Genomic DNA, 26,232 nt, shown 5'->3' with positions numbered 1-26,232 from the left:
GAAAGGTGGGGAGTTTGGACATCTATTGATAGCTAGTGGTATGGGAGAGGGGGTGACCGCTATCCTTCCGGTGATAGATGTTATGGGTTTTATTTAACATAAAGATAAATGATAGAAAAAAGCCCAGAAGGCTCGGGAGTGGAGGGAACCACTTGTGTTGACAACTGCTTGGTGAAATAGTAAATAAAAGGCTAGACCTGATTTCCAGCTTACGCAAGTGGGGTGGAGCATGGTGAATGGGAAGCAAAAGAAAGTTACCTTACAATGCAATTTATGCTTGCCCTCCAATCCAAGTATTCCCAGTACTCAAGGGATACACAATGTGTTACATAGGCAGAAAGGTTATATAGATGTATACAATTAAAAAAAAAATCCTTCAAGGGAAGGGGACTCAATTACCCAAAAAGATACGGGTGCACTAATAAATGAAGAGGCGGAGGGAAAAAATTGTTATTATAGGAAACACGCTTATTAAAAACAACCTGCACACATATCTCAAATGTTACTTTTCTTGTACTCTAACAGAGGTGCAGGTGACGAATGTTAGACATTAAACAATCCCCTTTACGATTAAAGGCAAGCTTTCACATGAAGAGAAGGTGCATCTGCGGAGATGCGGCCTGATTTTGCCCGTCTAGATGAATTGAAGATCATGTGCAGATTTCAGATGCTATTCATGATTTTCAGTGCAGGCGCACCGGATATCTCTTAATAGAATGAACACCAGGACTGACGTAGATAAAGTCTTTTAAATAAAGCCATGTTATTAGGACTAACTAATCCAGTTATGGCAGATACATTGAGGTGTTTTCCCTCAATCAATTTAAAGCTCCTTAAGACCCCTCAACGGCTTTGGTGCTAGGCTTTTCAAACGAACACAATATTGGCAAAGAACTACAAATAATATTACTATATAAAAGATTTCTTGCTGCCTCCTGAAAGAACATAAACGTTGCATGCAATGAAGGCAACATTTTTGACACAATAGGAAAAAATATCAGAGGTACGCTGATAAAAACACTAACCTCTCCTTTTGGATACCGGTATCTGTATTTGTCTTGATCTCTCAATGCAAATTCCAGTGGAAAGTTTTCCTGAATCTCTTCATATCGCATTTCCTCACATACACCCTAAGGGGAGAAAAACATTCCAAAGAGATTTTTTATCAACTGCAGTGCATTCTCAGGTTTCAGGCCAGGAATTCCTCATTCTAAATTCGGTGCAAACCTCATGAAATCATTTGAAAAAAGAAGAACGTCATTATTTATTCACAATAACTTTACAAACTAATAACAACAAATCCTATACGTATTCTAGAGCGGTCGTATAATTAAATATCTGAATGATAAACGAATGGAATATGAAACAGATGAGCGAGGCTTAGACTGCAATGCTAGGCCTCGTCAGGAAACCAGATGGTCACTTTTTCTAAATGACTATTAGCTACTTCCAAACGATCACCAAATCAACATACTATTGCAAATACAAGAACTGATTTCCTGCAAGTCAATATAAACAAATTCTGGTTCAGGCAACACTTTCAGCTGAAGAGTCACGATATATTGCAGTGTCAGTCACTGGCAAGGGACACCCCTACAATTAGTAGAATTAAGAAAAAGATACAAGAGATGTACTGAATGCAGATTTTGTGGATTACAATGATCTAATTTAAGGCTACGGCCTGCAGACATTGCCAGTTACCTTTATTACCACTGACTTCTGAAAGCATCATAATAAATACGAACACGCCATTCTCATGAATAAACTAGCAAAGCTACCGTAACAATTCTTCAGAATACCTCACTCACGCACCCTCACAATACCACAACCACCTGAATGACTCCCTCTCAAAGTATTAAAGAAAGGCAGCTATGAACCCCTTCCTCAAGAAAACCATTGCTCCTCTATGGCGTTATTGAGAAGCTGGCCAATCACAAACCTAGGACCCCAAAGCGACTAGACTAGTTTGGAGGCTCATGAACACCATATCCAGCCAACGGTTGATCATTAGGCTTTAAAATGATGAAATCGCAGATGCAGCGCCTTCTGTCATCAGGAACATCCTCATCACTTTCGAACATGGCTAATGGGCATCAGGAGTCCTTGGCTCACTGGAGCCTACAACACTGAGGACTATGACAAATCAATACAATTAAAAGACAGGGCGAGCAAGCACCTTGGGCTTCTGATATTTTGCAGACGTCGACAATAATTAACTGATCCTTCAGTGATACTACGATGGTACCATATTTAAGAATCAATTTAGGGGACATATACGTTTGGTTCCGGCTGGATGTGTGCAAATTCTTCAGGACTCAATTTGTTTGAGACAGAATATTTATCTTTGAAAAATCTTCTTGCAGCTTATTGGTGGGGACGTAAGCTGGGTAGACTTTCACTACTCACACACGACAGTTATTTGAGTAACCATTTTGACTGCCTGAATCATTCACAGATCATACCATTAGGCTGCAACTCGTTTTTTTATGTTCATTGTAGTGAGAAAAACCATCCATTTGTTACAGTGTCATCAACGGAAAACAGTTGTCCAGTAATGACTGGACTACTGAAATTCCTTGTTCTTGGAATTTCCTCTTACTACAGTTCCAACACAATCAGAATGTACAGCTTGCCTAGCTTTAGGACTTAGCTACTACGGGAGGGACAGATACAGAGACACACACCACCCCAGCCCAAAAGATCTGAATGCAGAACGGGTGACCAAAATGGGACAAGAAATATCTAACGTTATATGAAGTTTTACAAGCATGAACACATACATTTGTTCATGAGGCTTCTTCTTTCTAGTCATTCGAAAAAATAAAGAAAAAACTATTTGAAAGAGAAAAAAGGACAGGAAAATGGTGTTAATCTTGCTTGAGTAGAAACACTTAGTAATCAAAGAACAACGTAGGCAAGCGTGATGACGAACTTGAAAAGAGCCCATATGGCGATGCTGGAAAAATGCCCTGTGGGGTGGAAGGGCGATTAAAAGTCGCCCAAACTGCAATGGGCTTTGCAATCCTTTCACTTTGTGTGCTTTTCTGGGGTGAATCTCGAGGCGCGCGGGGACAGGTCAAAGCAATGAAATGAGAACGGCATAAACAGACCGCAGCTTTCAACACATCCAATATTGGTGAAGTCCAGCAAGCAGTATTGAGAGTCAAAAATCTCTGGCATTGATAAGCAATTGCTTTTTATTCAGGGCGTGCCGCTGCTCAAGGGCACAAAAGCCCCCAGTAACACAGGAGCTCAAGAAAGAAGTCTAAAGGTGGAGCCACACACTCAACGCAAGGGTCATGCGTTTGATCATGCGGTTCAAGCTGTATCCATATTACACTGTATTTAGAAACTAGACTCGGATGGTGAGGAAATATCTTGCCTAACATTCTAGGACACGAACAAAGAGGAAGACACTGCGTAAGAGTGGAGCTCAAGCATAGGGCGTCTGTGTGCTAGCAGCATTACAGGCCTGCCCAGCAGTGCACAATAGAGGGAGCAGGAAAATGTAAAAAGAATGAAACTAGGTCAGGGGCAAGCCTGGCTGGAGCCCAGCAGCAGTCTCTGCTTCCTGCTGCACCAGCTTTGTAGCTCTTAAAGGCGCAGTAGACAATACAATACAAATAACAAGCATTGACATGGCCAATAGGTCTCACCTTTGGGTCCCTATAAGGGTTTAGCCATGATGCACATTACACTGGGTGCTGTGCCGCCAGGGATTGAAGGGCTATACAAATACTACGCACTGGGACATGAAGTGTGAATCAGAAATACATTCTTGCCTCAGGAAACATTTATGGACACATTTCAAGGCTTTTTACAGCACAGACAGATTGACAAGTGCCTCAATACAAGTCAACAGCACTATAACATGTGTTTCAACTGCAGCACTACAGTATTGAACAGCCTATGAAAACAAGCATTTACAATGCAATGGTTTCGCCTTTGGAAAAGTTAGAGCTATTGGCATTGCTCATGACATTTTTTTTTTTTTTTACTTATAAATAAATGGCATTGTTATTTACATTGCAATAGGTCTCACATTTGTTGGAGTTGGAGCTACTGGCATTGTAAATGGCAATGTTTTTTATTCATGCTTTTTTGTTTGCAGTGGAGTGATTTTTTTTTAAGTGCACACTATACCATATTATAAGCTTTTATAGCAACTACACAGTAAAGCTATAGCTATTTTAACGTAAAAGGGTGTAAATGGATGAATACAAATACAAAAAAAAGAATCTTAAACTGTATGGTGGAATGTATAGCAGGTGACAGAGACTACCGATCACAACATACGTACTTTAAGTGATTGTGGGTACCATATGTAACGAGATGCATCCATAAGATTTGAACACTTTTAAGAGGCACAGTCAAGTATTTTGGAAAAACGGCAAAGAGAAGAGCAGCAGTTAAAGCGATATAGAAATAAAGAAGAAAGAAGAAACTGTGTAGAAAATAAGAAAGAAATATCTTAATCTCGCATATATTAGCATCAGCCCTAATAAATCATCCAAGCTCCCTCTTCATTGATCTGGCCTGTTGAATTTGGGACTTTTAAGCTGCAGGGAGTGCCACTGTCCTGGGAAAAAGTGGCTTTGATACTTGATGTTAGGCTGGAACATATTGAACAGGAGAGCAACAATAAGAGAAACCACAGGAAAGCACATGCAGCAGGTATTATCCACGACCAATGCAATACAAAGAGGAATCAAATGCTTTCTTAAAAAGAACCCGGAGCTCACCCTTTACATGACGTCTACCTCGTGTGTATCGTTAAGAAGAGATGCTAACAATATGATGTTTGGATAGTCAAGTCCAAGGATAACTAGCCTCCACCAGGGCTTTATAATTTAGGCTCCATGTGATCGCCCTCCTCAAACTATTAATGGGTCTGCATCCTATGGAGAAGTGTCTTTGCAATTGCTTACTGTATACTGGTATCAGCAAGAGCAAGACACAAGCATACCCTTCATGCTCAAAGTCTGCCTTGGGGCCAGCAATGATGAAAACGATGCGTTTAATCCCATGGCACCTGGTCATCAGGAGGTTCGGGCTCTCTCTCTCAAGCAGCAGCACATTTTGTTAGTTCTTCTATTGTCCGGGCATCTGGTGTATATGTTGCACTTTATAAAATCACTAACATAAGAGAAATGATCATGAGTTCTTGAGTTCTATGTAAATGTTAGGGCCTTGTCATATTCCTACAATATGGCCTGCAGGATGACTGGGCAAATGTAAATGCCCAAGTCTTATGTTAAAGAGTTGAAAAGAAAAAACTTGACGCCTAAAGCTGTGTCATTTGGTAGACATGTGTGTATCTAGTAGACAGAAATGCTCATAGGCACATGTATAAATGTAAGCGGCATGCATCCAACATTCCTAAGAGCGATCGATTCAGTAGTCTCACATCAATAGTACTTTTCTAATCTTGCAGCGGAACAGATCCTCGCCTTTTGCAAAGCTGCTGCTCAAGGTAGAGAACGCATCTATTGCCTGGGTTGCAACGCTGCCAACTCGGAGTTAGAACTAGATCACTGCCCCTAACCAGGGCGCACGGAGGACAAATACAAGGTTATAACTATTGCCACGTGGTTAAAATCAATAAAACCGCCATCCTTTCACTGAGCGGCTGCTTTGGAACAAGAACAAACATTATGTTCTTGCTACTGAACACAAACAAAATGTAGCCGAGTAATTTCATGCAAGAGGCTTAAGAAATGTGCTTGTATGGAGCATAAGCCCGCAGTTTGGGTGGATCTGTAAACAATGCAGAGTGCCTTGAAGGCCTTTGGCCATTAGGAGTTAGAGAAGCGCTTGAAGGACTGGTGTGAATCATTCCAATGCACCAGGAGCTGGCCTGCATCCAAAGGCCAGATCCTTTGCAGTTGTCAGAGCTGGGAGGGGGTGCTGCTCCCTGGAGACCATTTGCATCGACACAACAAGGGTGATGGTGGGCTATAACTTGTCAGAAACTTAAGGAAGGGATAACCTATCAAACAATAGATGCCACTTAGAAAGACTTTTTTGGGGTTTTATTCACTTCAGAGATCAGGGAAAGACTGGAGTCCATAATTACTCCCAGATTTCGTACTTAAGTTCATACTGATGGCAGTGGGTCAAACCCCTGATGCCAGGTTATTTTTGGTTTGTAATTCTCCTGTTCTCTAGTGGTTGGGATGCACGTTTTGGAGGAGTTAAGTTGGTCTGAATCCACCGACTGACAGCTCGGAGGAAATGGTCAGGCCCCGAGAAGTCCATATCCACCCTATGTCACCATCTGAATTATGCATGCGTCCTTGCAGCAGGTACCGTTGAAGAACTCCGTGAGGTCCAGTCGGTTGTGAACTAGAGATTTGGGAGAACTGGTGATATGATTGAATCTTGAAATATGTCAGAGCTGAAAAGAGCCAAGGAAACAGGGGGACGACGGTGGCCCTGCTGAGCGGGCAGGAGGAGAACCAATAGCCACTGGTCTCAATAGTACGGTCTGGTGGTGCACTCTGCTAATGATGCTGGGCACGTGCACCAATAATGCAGCCACTCCATCTCTGCCCACTGACATTCAATCCCGACGGATTCAGTGCCTCAGAACATACCACACTGCTGTTCAATATTCTACTCAGAGCCACACAAACCAACCGTCAAATAACGCCCTCGAGCTACAACAAGGTACCCGAGGTAGAACAAAGGTACCCGAGCTAGAACAAAGTCACAGCTCTGTGATAAGACCACGCACTGCAACGCACACACCGGAGGGCGATGAGCCCTGAGCCAGGCACACCTGCCACAAGCCAGTGAGCTAAAACAATCACCACCCCGTGAAGGGTACTTATTGTCGAACAAACCTAATTGTGTGTGAGAAAAAGTCCCCGCCCCAAGCTGCAGGAATCACAGACGTCACGTAGAAGAAGGCAAAGTCGCGCAGACCTAGCCCTCAGCTGAACAAGCAGGCCCGGTGCGCGCTGCAGGGGCCAACGCACCGGGCACTCTAAATGGCTTTTCTCGCCCCATCTTCGATGGGCGTGCATAACAAGAGCCCGCCCCTGCTTCCACACATCCTTTTGTACCAGGGGAAACCCCGTTTGCCTCCACCCTCGCCCCTAGTGAAGTTACTCGGGCTGCTGGAGACTCCCCTCTCCAGGGCCAAACCTCAGTTCTCGAAGCCCCAGTCAGGTACACCTGGAGGGAGTTGGCAGCTCCCCACCCTCCCTACACGTATTCGTTCCATTGACTGCACCTCTTAATTTGCGAACGAGGTATGCAGTCGGCCATTCTGACCCAACCACCTATCGGGTCTTCCGCGTGCCCTCTGGCTCTTTTGTGATGACCGCTTCCCTCCCAATTCTACATTATAATAGAAGCCCCTCCCTCGCCCCCAGCACCGGGGCCTTCACGGGCAAACATCTGGATGGCTCTAAACAAAGAGGGGCGCAAGAGGTGGAGACATGGCCGGAAGTCATCAAATACCACAGCAGGGAACTCAAACACCACCCTGGCCATCAGAAGAGCACACACAAGCACACCACTCGTCACCCAGAGCTTCTGGCAACGCCCCAAATCTACTCAAGTACCGACGGTCACTCCAGTCCATGCACATAGTTAACTCCAGAGGGAGAGACGCACGTTCCCACCCCAGGTTCGTACCAAAGGTGCCATGGGCCTTAATGCAAGCAAGGGAAGTGGACCGTGTGTCCCAAGTTTGCATGCAAAAACAGCTATATCTGGGCCGAAATATATAGTTCGTGTATTGTGCGCCTTGGAGCAAGGAAAGAAATGGGCCCCTGGCTAGGGTGACCAGATTTTTAAAGCCAAAAACCGGGACATTTTCCAAAAATAGGTAGTTTACACTTTTACTTCAACCTGGGCACACAGTGACAGTGCCCCTTAGCAGAAAATTACAGAAGAGGCAGTAAGAACACACATAAAATGCAATTTGTAAAGCCAGTAGCAGGCCTGTTAATTAAATTACTTTTTTATAACAGCTGCTAACCATCCCTGCTTTGCAAAACAAAAATATACCTCCCACTTCAGCCGACCCTCTCTACAAACTGGGACTGAACTTAATTTCTTGAAATCTGCCAGGACAGCTGGCGAAAAAAACGGGACTGTCCGAGCAAATCCGGGACGCCTGGTGGTCAGCCTACCCATGGCTGCAGTCTGGGTTATAACATGGGAGCAGTAACCGGGGTTCAGTGGGTCTCTGGGACCCCTGGTAGGTACGGCACCCGTGGAAGGTACGCCCCCGTGTCTGGGCTGTAATGGGCCCTCTTGGCGTTCGCCGGTGCCACTGCACCTACTGTACTACCGATACATTCCTTCCAACTCTACAATAAGTGTGAGAGCGTTGAAAGGGGGCGGGGTGTAGTATTCTAAAAAGGCAATGATTTGGATTGGAACATTGAGAAACAGGACACAAACAACTTGTAGCACGCAGACTCCCGCGCCCTCCGAGAACGGGCGGTGCGGCCAGCAGATGCCCCATGGACAGGCAATGTTGAGGCAGAGAACAAAACAACTCACAGCCCAGGAAACACGCAGAGGTAATGCGTGACAGGCGGGAGCGCCACAACTAACCACCCCCCACGAACAGTACCTACACATAAGATGCCTTGCTCTCATAACCTGCCCCCTCGCACAGGTGGGTCTTACCCAAAGCTCTTCCCGGAACCAGGCTTATTTCCTTCTTCCAACACCTGCCCCAGTGTCTGTACTCGCACTGTCTCCTAAACGACGCAGACGTTTGCGGGGGATAGTGGGACCTAATTCCCGGTGATTCGCCTTGCCTGTACTTATCCCACATACCCAACGAGGCAGACTTTTCGTTCCACAAAACCTGTGCTTCCGGTTCTAGTGCTCACCCCCTCCACTACTTACCCCTATTTAGTGCATCATTCCGGGTTCAACCCATACCGCACCCCCCAAAAAAGTGCATACAACTCACCGTTCGCACAGCTGTGATTTGTTAAAAGCGCTTCCATCAGATCCCCTCGCGCTTCACTCTGACGGTGACTTATCTTTTTTTTTTGGGGGGAGGGTGTCCAGGACACGGGGGGGGGGGGAGGCGGGAGAGGACGAGGGGGCGGGAGGGAGGCGGGAAACGTGCACAGGACAGCGAGGGGAGGGGGGAGGGGGGACGGCGGGAGGAGGGAGTGACACGCAACTGGGTATTTGTATTCAGCAACCCCGGCACCCGACTGTGTCCCGCCCCCTTCACTTCTTTTTTTATTTATTTGACTCGAGCTTTGAACCCCAGCCTTGCAAGAAATCCACTTTTTCCCCAGCTAGATGGAAATCCTTCCCAGTTCAAAGCCTCATTCCTGCTTTCAGACCACTAACCCCTGCCTGCTGCGCTTCCTGCATTAGGGTCATTGGCGTAGTTGAAAATGGCAGCTGCAAGCCGCTGCGGATATGCCGTACCCACAATATCATGTGCCAGTCCAGAGAGACAGGATTGCTGATGCAACAACCAAACAGGTAAACATCAAGCAATAAGAGCGTCAGGTGTGTTCGAGAGCTACCCCTGCATCTCTTGTTGCAGCTGTGAGAATCGGTCATGTTCCCCGCCGGCCCATCAGCCCTTCCATACCCCGCCTGCACACTTCATTAGAGCAAAGGTGTTCCTATAGGCATCTCACGTACACGGATGATGGAGTTCAACTCGGGCGCAGTCACTTGCTTGGCTCGTTCAATGGCTCCCAAAACCTGCTGCTGGTGCTCTTGTGAAAGGTATGGCAACACCTGTGCGCAGATTCCATTTAATCGCTTAACGATTTCAGCCTGCTTGTGCATTTCAATGTTTAGCCCGTAGGACATCTCATAGTACATAACATAGTGACGCTGCATTTCGGACTTCTCGCTGGCCAGTTTATCACACTCCAACTTCAAGCTGTGATATTGTGCTTGGAGAAGTTGGAACTCATCTTTTATCCGGTCGCAGGAGTCGGAGGTGGTGAACTTCAGCTGCTGTGGCAGGTGAGACGAGCCCGAGTGCCGGCTTTGTGGAAACATCATGTCCGTCGGGCGGTGTCCGGGAGGGGGGTCGGCGTCTCCCCGCGGCTCCCCTGGCGCTCTCCCCGGCTGGCCTCGCTCGCTGTCCCCCGCCTCCACCTCTCACTGCGGCGCAGCAGCTCCCGTAATGGCGGCAAGGAGTATTACAAGTAGGCAACGGGTACCAGGGAGTACACCACAGTACTGTAAAAACCAAAGTGAATTCCAAAGAACGGAGGATTGTCTCAGTATTGCAGAGTACGAGAAAGTATCGCTAGAGTACCAGAGGTTCGGGCCGCGGAGTGTCTCGGCAGTATCACAGAGTGCACGCATGGCGAGTAATGCCGCCGTGCAAGCAGAGCGCCACTAAGGACCAGGAAGTAGCGCTGACTGGCACGAGGCACCATGCAGGAGCGCAGTTAGAACCGCGCCGATCTCATGCTCACTGAAGCCGAGGCAGAGAGCTTCGGCGCTCACTCATTCTGCGCGACGCCTTCCTTCTCCCCCCCACTCGATTCTTCCTGTACCTGGAGTACCAGAGGGAGGGACACAAGGCAGGACAGCGTGAGGACACGGGGGGGGCGGGAGAGGACACGGGGGCGGGCGGGAGAGGACGAGGGGGGCAGGAAAGGACACGGACGTCGGGAGGGAGGCGGGAAACGTGGGGACGGCGGGAGGAGGGACACAAGGCAGGACAGCAGCAAGCACGGCCCGGCCGGACCAGACTCGGGGGCGTTCCCGGCGTCGCGTGACGTCGCCAAAGCCAAAGAATCTCGGGAACGCCCCCGTGTCTGGTCCGGCATTGATGGACAGGCCCCTCGTCCAATGGCTAGGCTCCATTTATGGAGCTAGCCAATGGGACGGGGGGCGTGTTCCATAGTGCTTACTGTACTCAATAGATTTCTCTGGAGGAGGAGCCTAACGGCTCCGCCCCCCAGCGAAACCTAAAAAGCAGTTAAGTACGTTCCAATGGTGGAGACGTCACACCCCTCCTCCCCCAGGCCGCTATTCACCAGACACCATTCAAAACACTGCTCACATCATCCATTTACCAGCAAGCCCCCGGCCCCGCCCTCTGTCCCAGCCCCCTTGGTATAGGAGCACTGAACATAGCAACAACAACAAAACGTTCCCATTTGTCAGGTTGAGGGGAAAAAATTAAGAACTGGGATGGCGTAGGCATCACTTAATATCTACACACCTAAAAGCAAAAAACGAACCTGATTTTGTGTAATGTAACTGGCACTTTTGTAAATCGCTTCAATACCTTTGGGTCAGTCGAGGTCATGCTCTATAAAAATGCCCTAAAAAATGTATCCGTCCTTATGTAATGTAATAAGCGCTCATGTAAAGCGCTCCAATAGCTTCGGGTTGCTCAAGTTCACATTATATAATAAACACCTAGAGGGATCCAAAACCTTTTAAATGAATTTGATAAAGCCTGCAAAGAGAGGGGTTTAGAACTGAACTGCTCCACAACTAAAGATAGGACTTTTAATCCCTATAAATCCCATAAGGGTAAACTCATGCTGGGCACGCAAACCCTTGAGCAGGTCAAGTCTTTCGATTATCTGGGAGTACATATCAGCGATAGGTTGGTATGGACACCACAAATAGAAAAGAGCACACTGACCCTCCAACATGCAGACTGTGCAATAGTTCGAAGGGCCAGGGCATCTCCCTACCGGCCAATTTCGCCTGTTTTAGAACTGCACAGGGCAAAAGGTCTAGGAGCAGCCTTTTATGGGGCAGAGTTATGGGGGTTGGAAGATCTATTGGACTTAACTCTTGCCGAAAATAAATTTATTAGAGCTATCCTGACCTTGCCCGTGAACACTCCCCTCTTGCTGTTAAGACTTGATCTTGGTTTAAAACCTATAGACCACTTTGCTATCCTTGGGGCACTATTGTTCTGTATTAGGGTATGGACAACGATACACAGGTCCCGGTGAAGGAGGCACTGGGCGAGCTGATTGCTCTTCACAAACAAAGATGTCGCATTAAGTAGTTCAACAAGATCAAGGAGTGGTTTTTAAAACTAGGGTTGGGGTGTATCTGGGAGGAGCCAGGATCCATTACAAAATCAATGGTTCCCCTTCTTAAAAAAAGGTACTGGGAGTTTATAGACTCGCAAAGTTTAGAATGCCAATGGCACCTTAACCGCAAACTTTTTAAATTATGAAGGAGTGTTTGGTTATGAAATGTTTCTGGACGACATCGAACCCCCCCAGGCAAGGGCCCTGTATTTTCAATTTAGATATGGAGCTCTCCCCTTAAATACAAGAGGAAGTACCTGGGGAAACGTGTTTGTTACACCATGGTGCCTTATGTGTCACTGTTTTTCTGAGACCCTTGATCATTTCCTCTTTTGTTGTCACTCCTATGTTGACCATAGGAAAGCCTGGATAACTCCAGTCTGCCGCTTATTATCTTTTATTCGTCCCAGTGAAGCCATACGTATTTTTAGATAAGATACCACAATGTGCCTGTGTTTGCTATTTCGAGATTTCTGCTTTTTGCCTGGGGGAAGAGGTCAAAAATTATTAAAACTGCCTCTGAGAATTTGACCTGCTAACACATCCTAATCTGGCCTCAGTGTATGAACTTACGTATTTGACATTCATATTGGGAGATGTGAAAGTTGTTTTATCACATTATTACAAAAAAAATATATAAATATTGTATTGCAATTTTATGAACCTGTTTTAGCCAGGAGGTATAGACAAGTTGAATTAGCCTATCGAGGTACTGTCATTATGAAACATCGTATTGACGCCAAATGCTCTCAACATGTGCTGCCTTTCTGATAGAAAGTCTATTTTACACAGGAAGATTTTTAAAAACTGCTTGAATGCAGATTGTGCTGCCGAAAAAGGCGTACAAGCTCCCACTTCATTGTCTCTTAGTTCAACCAAAAAAAGTCTATCCGGTATAGTCTGAGAACAAAACACACGCTGTGCAATTATTAGTAAAACAAATGTTTCCAAATGTGCACGAAAATATGCACTATTAAGGCAGGCTCCATGAACTTATATCACTTCCCTGTGGCTCCGGGTTGCACATACGGTGCACATTTCCAACTACAATACCAGTCTCCGGGTAATCGCTGCTGCCCAGAGTGGGACTACATCTCCCATAATCCCCTCAGGCGGCTGTATGTGTCAAAGTTTCATCAGGAGCCCATACGAAACATTCAAATTGTCACAGCTTCGCAAACTGATGCGGTAATTACCGGAACATTGTCCCGAATAGGGCTCAAAGATGAAGATGCAATATATATATATATGTGTGTGTGTGTCACAGTCCCTGGGGAGCAGCGGTAATTGTGCTTTGAAAGCAGAGCTCTGAGAGGAAGAGGATGACAGGAAAAGGCAGGGGAATGGACATGCAGTAACATGGGAGGAGACGGGAGGGATGAATGGTGATCCCATTTAACAGGTATAGGGGAAATAATGAATAAACAGGGGCGGTGTTAGCATCATTTAATCTCAGCTCACCTAAAAACCAAAGAATGTGCCTGACCTTGTGTAATGTAACTGGCGCCTTTGTAAAGCGCTTTAATATCATTGGGTCAGTCGAGTTTGTGCTCTATAAAAATACCCCCAAAAATTCATCTGACATTGTGTAATGTGAATGCGCTCATTTAAAGCACTGCAACACCTTGGGGTCGCTCGAGTTCACAGAGAAAATACAACTGAAGTTGCCCAAGCCTCGTCCTAAACTGTGCTGCAAGTTTGGGCTGCTGAATGTCTGCTGACCGAGACTCGTTAAAGCAACTAGCAGTGAAGCTGGATGGGTTTGGGGGAAATACTCACTCTTTGTAGCCAGAGAAAATTAAAGAGGCAATTTTGAAAAAAGCATCTGACCATAAAAGGGATGGGGAGTTTAAGTGACAGACGCCGAAGCAGAACCACCTAGGACGGGCAAACAGTTATAGGAGCAGGAATCAAAGAAAAAAATTGTCCCCCAAACGAACATAAACACCAATGCTTATCAATGCGTAATGTTAACAGTAATTGGACGGTGCTCTGCAGGAGTAAACCAAACATAAAAAAGAGGGACAAAGAGGAAGGATTAACCACTAGCAAGCAAGCATTTTTGAATTGGAATCGAAGGGATGAATAAAAATGAAATGGAAGGGCTGTCAGCCCACAGAGTGAATACAGCATGTGTCGAAGAGAAAGCGCATGCCCTACAAAGGCTCGACCTAAAAAGAGAGATGACGTCCAGCATTTAAGCCTCTCCCAACTGGGGTAGTTTAGGGCAAAGGAGGAGGAGAAACGTCAACATATACTTTTAAGGAAACAATTTCAGGGCAACTAGTACATTTTGGTTATGGGAAAAAGCATTACAACAGGGCATGAAGCTTGTGTCTCAATAATAAACCAAAGATTACTGTAAAGACTGGATAATTCTTTCTCCCAAACCTGGGGTAAATAAACAATAGTAAAGCTAGAGTGGTTCGAGAAAATTATATATGGAAAAGAATAATACATTTGAAATCAAAAATACATGCAAATTAATAATACGGAAACGTCACAAATAAAGAAATCGGGAAAATAAAATCTTAAAAGGGGTCTTCAACACAAAAGTTATTACAAAAATATATTCTTTACTACAATAACAAAATATGGAAAGACAATTCAAAACCATGGTGCTCACATAAGAACACAAAAACATAATTCATAACAATTTACAGTGCAAGACAAAAAACAATGACAAAAACGAGACAATTTCGATGCAAAAATGCGTCCAATCAAATAACAGGAATAGAAAATAGCAGTCAATGTTTTCTTATAACTGTAAGCGAAGAGTGGGCGTTGAGGGCGTTTTGACCTATATTATTCTAAGGTCATCATCAGGACAAATACGTATTAAGGGAGCATCCAAAGAAAGGAATCTAAAATGAAGTAAAAATCTATTAACATGCGGGTACCACAACCACAAGCTGCAGCCTCAATGAATGGGAGTATAACACAATGCAAGAGGTATCATGCAAAAAAGTCCAAATAAAAAACAACCAGAGTGGTATATTACAGAATCAGCCATCATGAGATAAATCCAAAGTGAAGAGTTTAAATTCACTAAGGAGTATCTATTTTCAAACTTTTTGTACGTAGCACTTTTCGATCACTTGATAAAGAATGTTTGTTTGCGCACGTCATTGTCAAAGTTCCTTGTTGAGGGTAGAGTGCCTGCAAACTTCAGCTAGACTGCAGGTTTCAAGGCTTGGTCGTGGAATCTGAGAAATGTGAGCAGCTTACAGTTCATTTGGGGGATCTGTTGGTCCTGGTCCTTTCAATATGTCAGCTCTACAGCACCTTATTACTCTATCAATTAAAGCTTTTCTTAATAGCATGGCTCGTACTGACTGTAGTTACGAGCAGATCCACAAATATGAGGGCTTCTTTTTTACTGCCACAGAGCCTTTAGATATCCAGCTTGGTTGGTCCGCTACTGATGAAAACTTTCCAAAGCGGAGTGCCATCAACTGTGGAAGTTGAAAAACTTTTTTGTATGTGGTCGCTAACAGCTTATTCAGTAGATTCCCCTCTTTGCCGTGTAGAGTGATGCTTGCATATGATATTGTTGGTAGCATTTTTTACAATTATTGCTGAGAGCAATGGTTTATAGAAAGGGCCCTCGATTTTTTTTGCCGGGGATATAATAGCAAAGGTTAATACGCTGGTTTGCCGGAACATGTACTTTTTTGTTTTTGGTTGATTCTGCCTGTTATCAACGTAGAACCCAAGGTATTTATAACAGGTTACTTTCTCCAGGGGTTTCCCGTCTACCCAGATGTTAAATTTTGGGCTCGTACGATTACTGATGGTCATTGTTTTGGTTTTAGAGTGTTAAATTCTAATTTGTTAATGATTATCAATTCCAGCATTCCTGTAGGTGGCCTTCGGAGGCCTACCTTCGGTGAAGTTATTAGAACCAAATCCTCTGCCTAAGAAAGATGCAATAGAGGTAGCTCCCACAGCTTTGGTGGTTGTGAATTGATCGCGTTAAGCCTTTAGGACAAGTCAAACAAAGAAAATTGATAAGATGCAGGGCCAGAATGCATCCTTGATTCAGGCCCTTATTAGTGTTAACTTTTCTCGAGAATTTGGAACAGTCGCCTAGTTTCACTCTTAGCCAAGTTTCAGAGTAGAATAGCATTACGCCTCCTGATATTCTTTCAGGCATATTCCACAGTCTGAGTTTGTTCCATAAAATATGCCGATCCACACTGTCGAAGGCAGCATTTAAATCTATGAAACTAAGGGGCAGTTTTTGTTTTTTTGCTCATATTTGTATTTGGCTAATAAGCCCATAATTAGGGCAAAACCGATCCTGTGTTGCTTGTGTTCCGTTTCAGGGAGGACCTTGCTTGTCAGTTCGGGCTGGACTGTTCCCAAGAGGAACAGGGTCAAGACAGATATCCATGTGGCTGGGTCCAAAACGAGGTAGCATGGTGAGCAAAAAAGAGCAATGGGTTGGCGTGCTACTCCGAGCTATATAGTCAGTGGTTAGACTTAATGCAATCAGTCTCCCATAACCTTTTGAGTGTTTCATGTGATGGTACTGGAACCATACAGTGCAGCATGGCTATACATCTCTGTATAGATTTCCGTTAACATGACATAGCTATTAAAGAATCAGGATCCACAGGTTATCTACTGCTATTGTGAAATATGGGTCCGTAGATTATTTAATATACGGTTGATCCTTAGTTTCACAGCTCTTGCATTAGCGGGATTTAAAAACATCCCCTAACTGTACTGCAATACTTTTGTAACATTTGTAACAACCAACTTCTCTTCTGCACAGGACATCGTGTTTGAATGAGGAAACACAGCCTTCCGGTTCTTCTTCAAACTGTAGACCATAAACTGCAGCTCCTTTCGCGATCAGAATTATAAACTGCACTATCATCTAATGGTGACTGGTGTAACTGTATTGCTATATTGTGTCCTCTTCTTGAATATCCTGCTGTGTGTTCATTATAATGCAGAATAAAAATGTACATTTGTATCATTTTGTTATCGAGGTGTTTCATAATGCAGTCCTACCTTTATGTTTTCTCTTAAGGACTATGTATTCTCCCTTGGACATTTAATAGCCTCTGAATGTGGCAGCAATGACTTCTCAGGCTGGATGGGTTTCTACAGTTTGTCTTTCAATTTTGATGTAGATAACGATTGCACCCTTTTCAACCTTGATAATTTCTTAGATTATTTATGTTTTCAAAGTCAGTCTTTTTGACGGACTGGGATGCATTTGTCTTATGGCCGGACAGTCTTCCTTTTTACTTGTTTTTTTGCTGCATTTTCAAAAGTTCAATATTACAAGACTACGTCTCCATTAACTCTGAATCACCATGTTATTCTCCCTAAACCAATTTAGGTGTCGCAATATCATTATCTTCCGAAAAATCAATTTGGATAATGGATGGGTATTTCTTAATATTTATGAAGTCTCCTTTACCCTCCAGTTTCCATCTTAGCACAGCATGCCAGAAATATCTTTTCTCCATGTTTCAAAGGCAGATTTCTGTTGGCAATCCGTTCAAAATTTAAAGACCATACTCACTATTACAAAATAGAGTTCAACAGACTCCCTGCAAACTACCGCCCAACAAACTTCAACAGGGCTAAGGCACAATAAAAATCTGTTTTTCACAACGTTTTTTCGTCTTTCTTCGCGTAGCCTAATTTCTCCCGATTTCAATTGACATAAAGCCGTCTCCAATACTTTCTTTTTCTTCTGCAATGCACCAAAAAATCACTCCGAACCAACCAGCAGAAAAAAAGAATCTAAAATGAAAGGCACATAATGTGGCATTAAGGGGCCTTACAGTTGATGCCAGAGTGAAATGGCCTTAATCAAGGCCCAAAGTAAAATCTTTAGAGATACATTTTCGGGCCCAACTACAAGATGGCAGATTAATGCAGAGGGTGTGAATGCAGAAAAGGTTAATGCTGGAAAATTCCAGAAGCTTCCTTCATCCTCCCATGCCTAATCCTGAATAAACTATCTATGACAGATTTTCTGACCTAAACCTAGATTGAATGGAGAAAGAGCTGCAACATTCAAGATGAGACTTTGGCTGCCAACCATGCATTTTCTTATTACCATGCCTAGCATGTGAAGACCAGTAATGGGTTGAAGATGACAAAGACCCAAGGATCAAAATTGGTTTTAACAGGGGGCTTTCAATAAGATGAAATTATACTGTCCCAATAACAAACCATAGGCAATGAAGCATGCATTGACCATATGAAGACAAATTTCTTGGAGGAGAAAGGAACTAATGAAAATTGGCAGATTGGGAAGCTGTGCTTGAGAGACGGTTGAAGCAAACAATGCAAGCCCAGTTTTAAGGAGCCAACTTTAGAACAGATGAAGAAAAGAAAAAAATAGTGCCACAAGTGCAGAGGACAGGAAATTACTAGAATTTAGATTTATATCTTCAGTTGAAAACTGTTCATAAAAAGCAAATCGGTTTAAAGACACAAATGGAACCTGCAATTAAACTGGGATCGGGTCAATTTCTTAATGACGGATGGCAATTAAGGCTTTGTAGGGTTAACATAGGGCTCATGTTTAGGCAAATTGAAGTGTATGGTTGTCATTACTATTGTTGGCATAAATGTCGACCTTCAGATAATAAATTCTATCAACAAAGACTGTTAATATAGAGGACTTCACAAACTGAAATATTTGCTGAAGCTTTAATACCACATGCTATTATGACCTAACCTCGTTCTAGTTATTCTTCTGAAGTCCAAGTCTGCCTTAATATGAAAGTGACCTGCACATTGCACACGTCCAGTATGCGCTAATAAATTCTGTCTCACAACAATGGTATCAACAGATTGTAAGCACGTCCAGGTGTACACGGATATCTGTACAGCAACAGAGTATATAGCCTTTCGATACAAGCAGATTTTTCTTCCACTGGCCTAAAAGTATGTTTACAAATACAACTCATGCTGTCACTAATCACATCCCAGAAAATACTGATCATTAGTACTTTTGTTTTTAAGGTGAAAAGGTTATAGTTCAACTGATAATAATTCGGAAACATATCACATTGTATTGACATACCGCATCAATTTCATTTAAGACCTTCCACTGCTCATAAGGTACTCCCAACGCCTCTGCAGTCTGAATTGTCCTTTTCATCTGGCTGGTCCACACCTTCAGATCTTTGATGCTCTGCTCATTAATAAACTTGGCTAAACGTTTTCCAAACTAAAAAGAAAGAAAAGGCTGAACATTAGGGTCACTCTCCTGTGATGATGTACATATTAGTTTCCTCACACACTTTAAAGCTTGGTTAGCGATTTTCCGAAAGCTTTTCATTAGAATAAAAGTAAACTTCAGTACCAAGATTTATTTTTCTTTTACAAGCTTTTCAGCTTAATCCAATTCTGTTCACACCATGAACACAGACACTGCTTGCTTTCATGATCTACAGTCTTTTCTAACATCACATACACAAAAGCATTATTATGCTAAATGAAGGGCTGCATTGTCTGTATCAAGCAACAAGCATGTTAAAACTCAAGATAAAAATATGCCAGCCTTTCGGAAAGGCTGGACTGCATCCTTGGACTATATTTCGAATACTAGCCCAATAATATGATAGACAAGGCTGGGCCTCCTCAAGGAGGATCAGGTTAGCGGTCAGGAGCAAGGATGAATGATAGGCAGGGGTAAAAAAAAAATAGTTTTTTAAAAGAATACACGCTCCAGGAATAACAAGCATTTGCAATGCAATAGGTCTCGCATTAGGAAAGTTTGAGCTATTGGTCTTGTAAATGACAATTTTTTTTATTTCATGTGTTGATTTTGAAAATAGCTAAATTAATAGCTTTGTCATTTACAATGCCAATAGTTATAACTTTCACAAATGTGACACCTATAGCATTTGTAATGCAACATGTTTTGTATTTACGTGACTTAGCGGTATTAATATTACAAATTACAATGGCTTTTAATTTTTTTAAATAATTAATACTTAAATAAAAGATTTTAATTTATAATGGCAATAGCTTAAACTTTTGTAAATAACTTTTGTGAAGATTATGTTCAGTGTATTTTATTGTGACGAAAATCCAAGAACAGTAGTGAAATATTAACATCTTTTTTGTGACATTTGTAATAAAGATTGAAACATTGAGAGAACATATTTGAACCAGTTGTTGTTGAATGGTTGCACAGATTGATGCTGGGGTGGAAATGTACTATAAAAACACGCTCAGAGCATGCCATAATATAACACTTTGTGATGTGCTGTAGTGTAGGTGTGCTGCGTGTCTGCTTGCGGTTGCATGTGTGTGTTGCAGCATAGATAAACAGCAACCGTTGCTGTTTATCTATGGAATCATATGTCTGTATTTTGTGTTTTCTCGGTTTGTGTCTCCGTTTGTCTGTGCGTGAATGCTTTTGTGCACGTTATGTCAATTGTTACATGTATCTGTCTGTCTTTGCTTTATTTTTTTTATATCTGTACATGTCTGAATTAGCTCATATGTGCGTGAGTGCTTGTGCGGTCATATATGTAACAGTAATGAATGTAACTGCATGAACGTGTGGGTTTGTGCTTGTGTGTGTGCGTATTGGGGTAACTGTGCATGGTGTGAGTTGCATGTTAGCATCTGTATGACTGTATGTATTTATAATTGCCTTTGTGTGACAAGTCGTTGTGTGTGCATGCATTTTACTTGTCTGTGTGTGTCGGTGAATTTGTCGTGGGCGCTGTTTTTATTTCATTTTATAGTCTCAAGCAGTACTGGCTCGAGGGGACTGCTATTTGCTAGTCCCGTAAGCTGAGCAGAAAGGGTGCAGTTTAGGCATGCAGGGTCAATTAGTTCGATTGAAGGAAACCCAGCCTACAGCTCCCACAATGCAACTTGTTGTTACATGAAAATATTGCCCAGGAGCATTGCGTGTCGGTGATATGGAGTCTTCTAGGGTTCTTTCATGATGTAAGGGTTCAGCCTGTGAAAACTAGTTGCACTGTACCCTCATTGAAACTTTGCTTGCGCCTGCCTCAGAGTGACATGCCTGCCTTTCCTCCTTGTGACATTAGTGATGACTCCACAAGTAACCAAAGGCAGTGTTCTAGCATTGGGATTTTCTCTGGCAAATCATTTTTTCAGCGGAGTAAACGAAGTTACTACAAACTACAACTCCCAGAATCCATTAGTTTATCAAATGAAACCCGGGACTGGAACAGTGGCCCCCTTTGTGAGGCGGAGTCCTCTGGTAGGCTTACTTTCCGAAGGATTGTATCTCCATGTCGTCAGGAGGCCCCCCAAAAGCCTCGGAGATCCGCTATCTCGAAGCAAGAGGCCCCTGTGCCTCGTGAGTCTGTGAATATGGAAGAATTCACCATGGCGACCCCCACACCTCCCCGAGTATCCGGACAGGCACAGTTCATCACCAGGTTTTTTAGGAGCTCGAGCGCCCCGGGAAGACCTCAGACGGGCGCAACGAAGACGAACTCCCAAAATAAATGTTTTAGTTGTTTCCTAAAGAACAAAAGTGTGGGTGTCCCTGGTGGAATGGGACTGTGACCTCTAGGATGGGGAAGTGGTTCTCTCTGGAGTGACACTCCTTTCTTCAATCTGCACTGCCGCTGAAATCACTTTGTTTCATTGGTTTAGCAGAACCGAATTGTGATGCTGAACAAGGAAACGTAGAAAGTACAGAATGTATGAGGAAATGCACAACGTGAAATACAAGACTGACGCGAACAAACCGTTACAAAGGAGTTTGTCACGAGAACCCTTTGTGCCGGTCTGACTCCGGTCACAACACACTTGCGCCTTTCTTCCTCTGACCGTCGCGGTTGCGACGGCGCTTTTTATGGGATCTTAGTGGACAACGATCCAGCTGTTACAATTTGTAAGAATAATTGAGGGCCAACGTGGTTTATGGTCCCGTAACGCCTCCTCTGGTTTCTGGGGACTAGTATGAAATAACAGGCTGAGGGCGACTGCTTTCTGCACGAATTCTGAACCCCGTAAATCAATACAGGACTTTTAACATAACAAGAAAGCAGCCCGGGCTGGGCGGAAGTCAGGCAGCCCTCCTCGAGACAGAGGCGGGCCTGACCAAAAGCAGGAAGTCGAGCGCGACCGGAGCTTCCCAGGAGGCAGGCTGCAATGGCTGGCGCAAGGCTCCGGAGCAGAGAGAGGAGAGCCCTGCGGGCAGCCTGCTTCCACCCAGGAAGCCAAGGAGCGGAGTGCCAGTGTCCCTGTGCCCATTGACGCCGGAGTGAGCAGCCCCTGGAGCGGGACCTAGCTGGGCACGTTGTCTCCCCGGAAGAGTCCTGCGGTGGAGAAATCCTGGTGAGTGGGGCTCCGTGCTTGCGTTTCTGGGGGCAGGAGGTACTCGGGGCATGTTGAGGGCTGCAGGGGCCATGGTATTTGGAGTCCCCAGTGTGGGACTCCCAACGATAGTGCCGGCATCTCTCCAGAGCCCACGAGGCTGCCCAGGGGCACTGGCTCGAAAGTGAAACTGACGACGCACACGCAGCAAGTAGCTAGAAGCGCACTCCCGCGGTGAAATCTGGAAACGAAAAGTGCGTGGCACACTGCTGTCCACTTTCCTAAATACGGGTAACATTAGTTGTCGAGCTGACCGCATTCATGCTTTCGCATGAATGCCACGTCAGCTCTACCTAAAAACTAAAAACAGCTAACAATTCTAACTAAAGGCATTTACTTCTTGATTAAGGTAGTGGAAAAGCTTGCATTATGTATGGGTAATGTTTGGCCCTACTCTCCACTGTCACTGCACAGATGAGAATCAGAAGTAGATGAGCCTACTAATGGAAAAATCACCTTTGCTGCGTTTTAATTCAAATCTCAATACTATTTGTGAGATGGCACAACTAACCACTCAGTTTCAATCAGACTTCCCTGTTTTATGTACCAAAGCCTTAACCAATAGGTCGAAGTCTTTGACCCCTTGCATCCTGCCGCAATTCTGCGCCTGTGCGGCAAAATCACGAGTGGGCGGGTTTATGACGGTCCCCAGCCGTCATCAGCAAACGAGCGCCGTAGTGCAAGACAGATGGGGGCCGCCATCAGCATGCAAGGGGTTAAAGACACAGAAGAAATAGTGGGACAAATCCTTAACGGAACGATGGAGATTATGACTATTTTTAATTAAGTTAACTGATAAGTTATTCGAGTAATATCACTTCATACCTCCTCCTTGTCAGTTGGGATTGTAGGCGGATGTTCCAAAACAGCTTCGCCCATTAAGAAAAAAACATAACAGACACCAGGTAACCAACACACATGGACTGAGCCAGAGCCTTTTAATATTATGAACATACTATTCTTAACGCTGTGGGGCTTGAACGGCTCTTAAACACAAAACCTGTAATTAATAACAAAATAATTTATAAAATGTGCAGGACAGTGTCCTGAGCTTTTCCTATGTGGCGGCCCAGCGCATCAGTTGCAATTGACACTAAAAAGAGAACATTGGCTGATGAAGGCTCTCTTGCAAAGGTTTGAAAGGAATAGACTAAAAAGGTCCAAAAATCAAAAGGTCCCGTGACCTGACAGAAGGAGATAGAAGATCAATGCTTCCCATGAGACTTGTGAAAAGGAGTGTAATGCCCCATAGCCACCACATACACCCCTAGATGTCCAGGTAGCCACCAGCTGATGTTTTTAAGTAGATACTGCCAGTCCAAAGAAAAATCATGTCTCAAGACGCTCAAAGAGATCACCGATTTAGGACATCAAATCTTATCAGAATATGAAGGATCATTATTGTATCCATGACCTTTAATTATATTCCAACTTTGGAATACTAAAGCAACCTAACTTCAGACTATAACATAGGTAGAAGAGGACTTCTTGCAGCGAAAGTGATTTTAAACTGAACTTTTGAAAAGATTACCAAATTAAGGTTTTTCCAGGATATCTTTCAAAGGAAAACATAAAATCGGATATAGTGTTCAATATAAATATTACTTTAGGAACACAATATACCCATTTGAAGACAGAATATATCTTGCCTGCATCAGAGGAAATATCAGAAGTAGAAAACCCTGAAAGGGTGCCCTGAGAACTACTCAAGCTTCTCAAATTTGACGTGCTCAAAAATCAATAGCTTGATTTTAAAGATAGCAAAACTCTGAATTGCTTCTTGTGGTCACAGTGAAACAGTGAAAAGAGTTCACTACAAGCTACACATGTTCCAACTGCCCATCGGCACAGGCACAGATGTATGCAACAGTAATACCTCAGCCTCAACTCCAAAGAAACAGACTTAAGATTGACGGGGTGCATTTTTTATACTATTAATGTCCAGAGAAGTTTCTGATTTCTGTTCTTGATTTCTTGATTTACTTTTACTTGTGTGCCTACTTGTGTGCCTAACTTTATAACTATGCTGAATTTCTCTCAGCAAAATTCTCTATGGACAATGGCACTAAGCAAGCATTTATAATAAGCAGAACCATTTTATTGAATATAAATAGGTTTAACATATTCTGGAAAACCTAATGATTTTTATACACGTGGCAAAATTAAACTCCAAACTGTGTTGCAAAGCGTTACACAAAACCTTTGCAAAATCAGCAAAACAAAATAAAAAAAACATCGTAAAATCACATTGTGGCTGTCTCCAGAAAGTGAATATTCTTTAACGTTCCACCAACTATTTTCATAGCCATAAATCATACTTTGGAATGATGTACTATTTCAACTTAAGCATTACTTTAACCATCTAAAACTTAAAGAAATTTAGCAGTGCTGATAAATTCACTTATAAAAACAGGGGCGTTACAAAAGATATAAACATTTTACAAATAATATAACCAATAGTTTGAGTTCAATTTAGTAAATAAAAATATAAAAGTAATGTATATATTCTGCTCAATTCGAAAAGTTAAGTATCACAAGGGACTGGGGTCCAATTAGGTTTGGTGGAAGAGTGTGAATAGCTTTGTTAAACTAGAAGAAACAACTGCTGCTTGAAGCAGATAACGTGGGAAGCACGGCTTTGAGTGGCGCTTAATGTGTCCGCTACTTATTCATATTCGTCTTATCAGTTAAAAGCTACTGTGACAACTTTGATGGGTTCACTTTAGATGTACCTTCTTTTAACTATTTACCTCAAATCACCGAGCGTTACCAATACCTCATTAATGTGAAAAACCAAAAGAGAACACCAACTTGACGACCCACAACTGGTGATTCTCGAACTTCCACGACAATATGAAAACACTTATAGAGAAATAAACACAGATCAGATATCGAATCCCAGGACCAGAGTACAAAATGTAAAATCAAAATCAAAAATTCTTACAGTTTCCAAATTTGTATGAATAGTAAGAACAATTTATTTGACGAAAAAAACATGGGAAAGGAATTAACTATAAAATACATCAAGTGGCAGTGTGTTTTGCCTACTGTGACCCAGACAAAGAAGAGTGGTAGAAGTCATAACACACAAAAAGTCGACAAAAGAAAGTAAAGGCGGCCAAGTCCAGAAGTGAGGCGTGAAAAGAGGGGCAAGGGTTTATGAAAAAAAAAGAGAAAGTGGGAGGGGTGAGCCACAACTCTAGGAGCTGTAGTGATAGGAGCCACAGAAAGAAAGAAGCACTAAAAATGGTGGTGAGTGGGCAGAGCATTAACGGTGAAGTCAAAAAACGTAGGAGAGGTGAACAGAAACATAGGGGTGGGGAGGCAGGGGAGTGGGAAGAACAAAAACGTGTGGCCAAGTAGCTTTGACCAGGAATGGCTTTCATCAGGTAGGGTTTGTCAGCCTGGAAATTCAAATTCAAAGGCAAAGATTATGAGGAAATTGCTTACATGGAAAGGAGTTGTCAGAACCGGTTCCTCAGATGTATTTCCTGAAAATCACATAAAACCATGCTAACACCTCTGGGTTTGATATTCCACTTTAAGAGATCCAGAAATTGATGTAATCTTAGAAGATTGCACTTAATGAAGATATCACTTTTCAAAGTGATGGACCAAATCTTGTGATGACTTAACTTTTCTATTAGATGACAACCCTGGTTCTGGATTTCATAATTATTGCTGTTCTTGCATGAGGACAGAAGAGAGTACATCAAAGAAATACTTGGGGAAAATCAAATAAGGTTAAATATCAGTAGAGTCTCATCACAAGTATGTAAATATATTATTTTTTAAATGTCAAAATGCAACCAGGTTGCATCAATGTACTAATGTGCAACATAAACAGTCGCCCAAT

General features: G+C 43.3%; 1 protein-coding gene and 1 pseudogene across 5 annotated transcripts in view; both read right to left on the bottom strand.

Annotated features, from left to right (window-relative positions):
• PFKFB4 (6-phosphofructo-2-kinase/fructose-2,6-biphosphatase 4) overlaps positions 1-26,232 on the bottom strand; it is a 290,956-nt gene that overhangs the window by 28,440 nt on the left and 236,284 nt on the right. For all 5 annotated transcript variants that reach the window (XM_086939179.1, XM_086939178.1, XM_086939180.1 and 2 more), the window contains exons 9-10: positions 19,084-19,230; positions 1,026-1,130 (exon numbers count right to left, since the gene is read on the bottom strand). In XM_086939179.1, coding sequence (XP_086795305.1) covers positions 1,026-1,130; positions 19,084-19,230 — 252 coding nt within the window. The remainder of the gene's footprint in view (positions 1-1,025; positions 1,131-19,083; positions 19,231-26,232) is intronic.
• Positions 9,604-10,099, bottom strand: LOC147692924 (TLE family member 5 pseudogene; annotated as a pseudogene).

Source organism: Lissotriton vulgaris, chromosome 9, assembly GCF_964263255.1.
Source record: "Lissotriton vulgaris chromosome 9, aLisVul1.2, whole genome shotgun sequence".
Classification (NCBI taxonomy): Eukaryota; Metazoa; Chordata; class Amphibia; order Caudata; family Salamandridae; genus Lissotriton; species Lissotriton vulgaris.
This window is presented reverse-complemented; position numbering and strand designations above follow the sequence as displayed.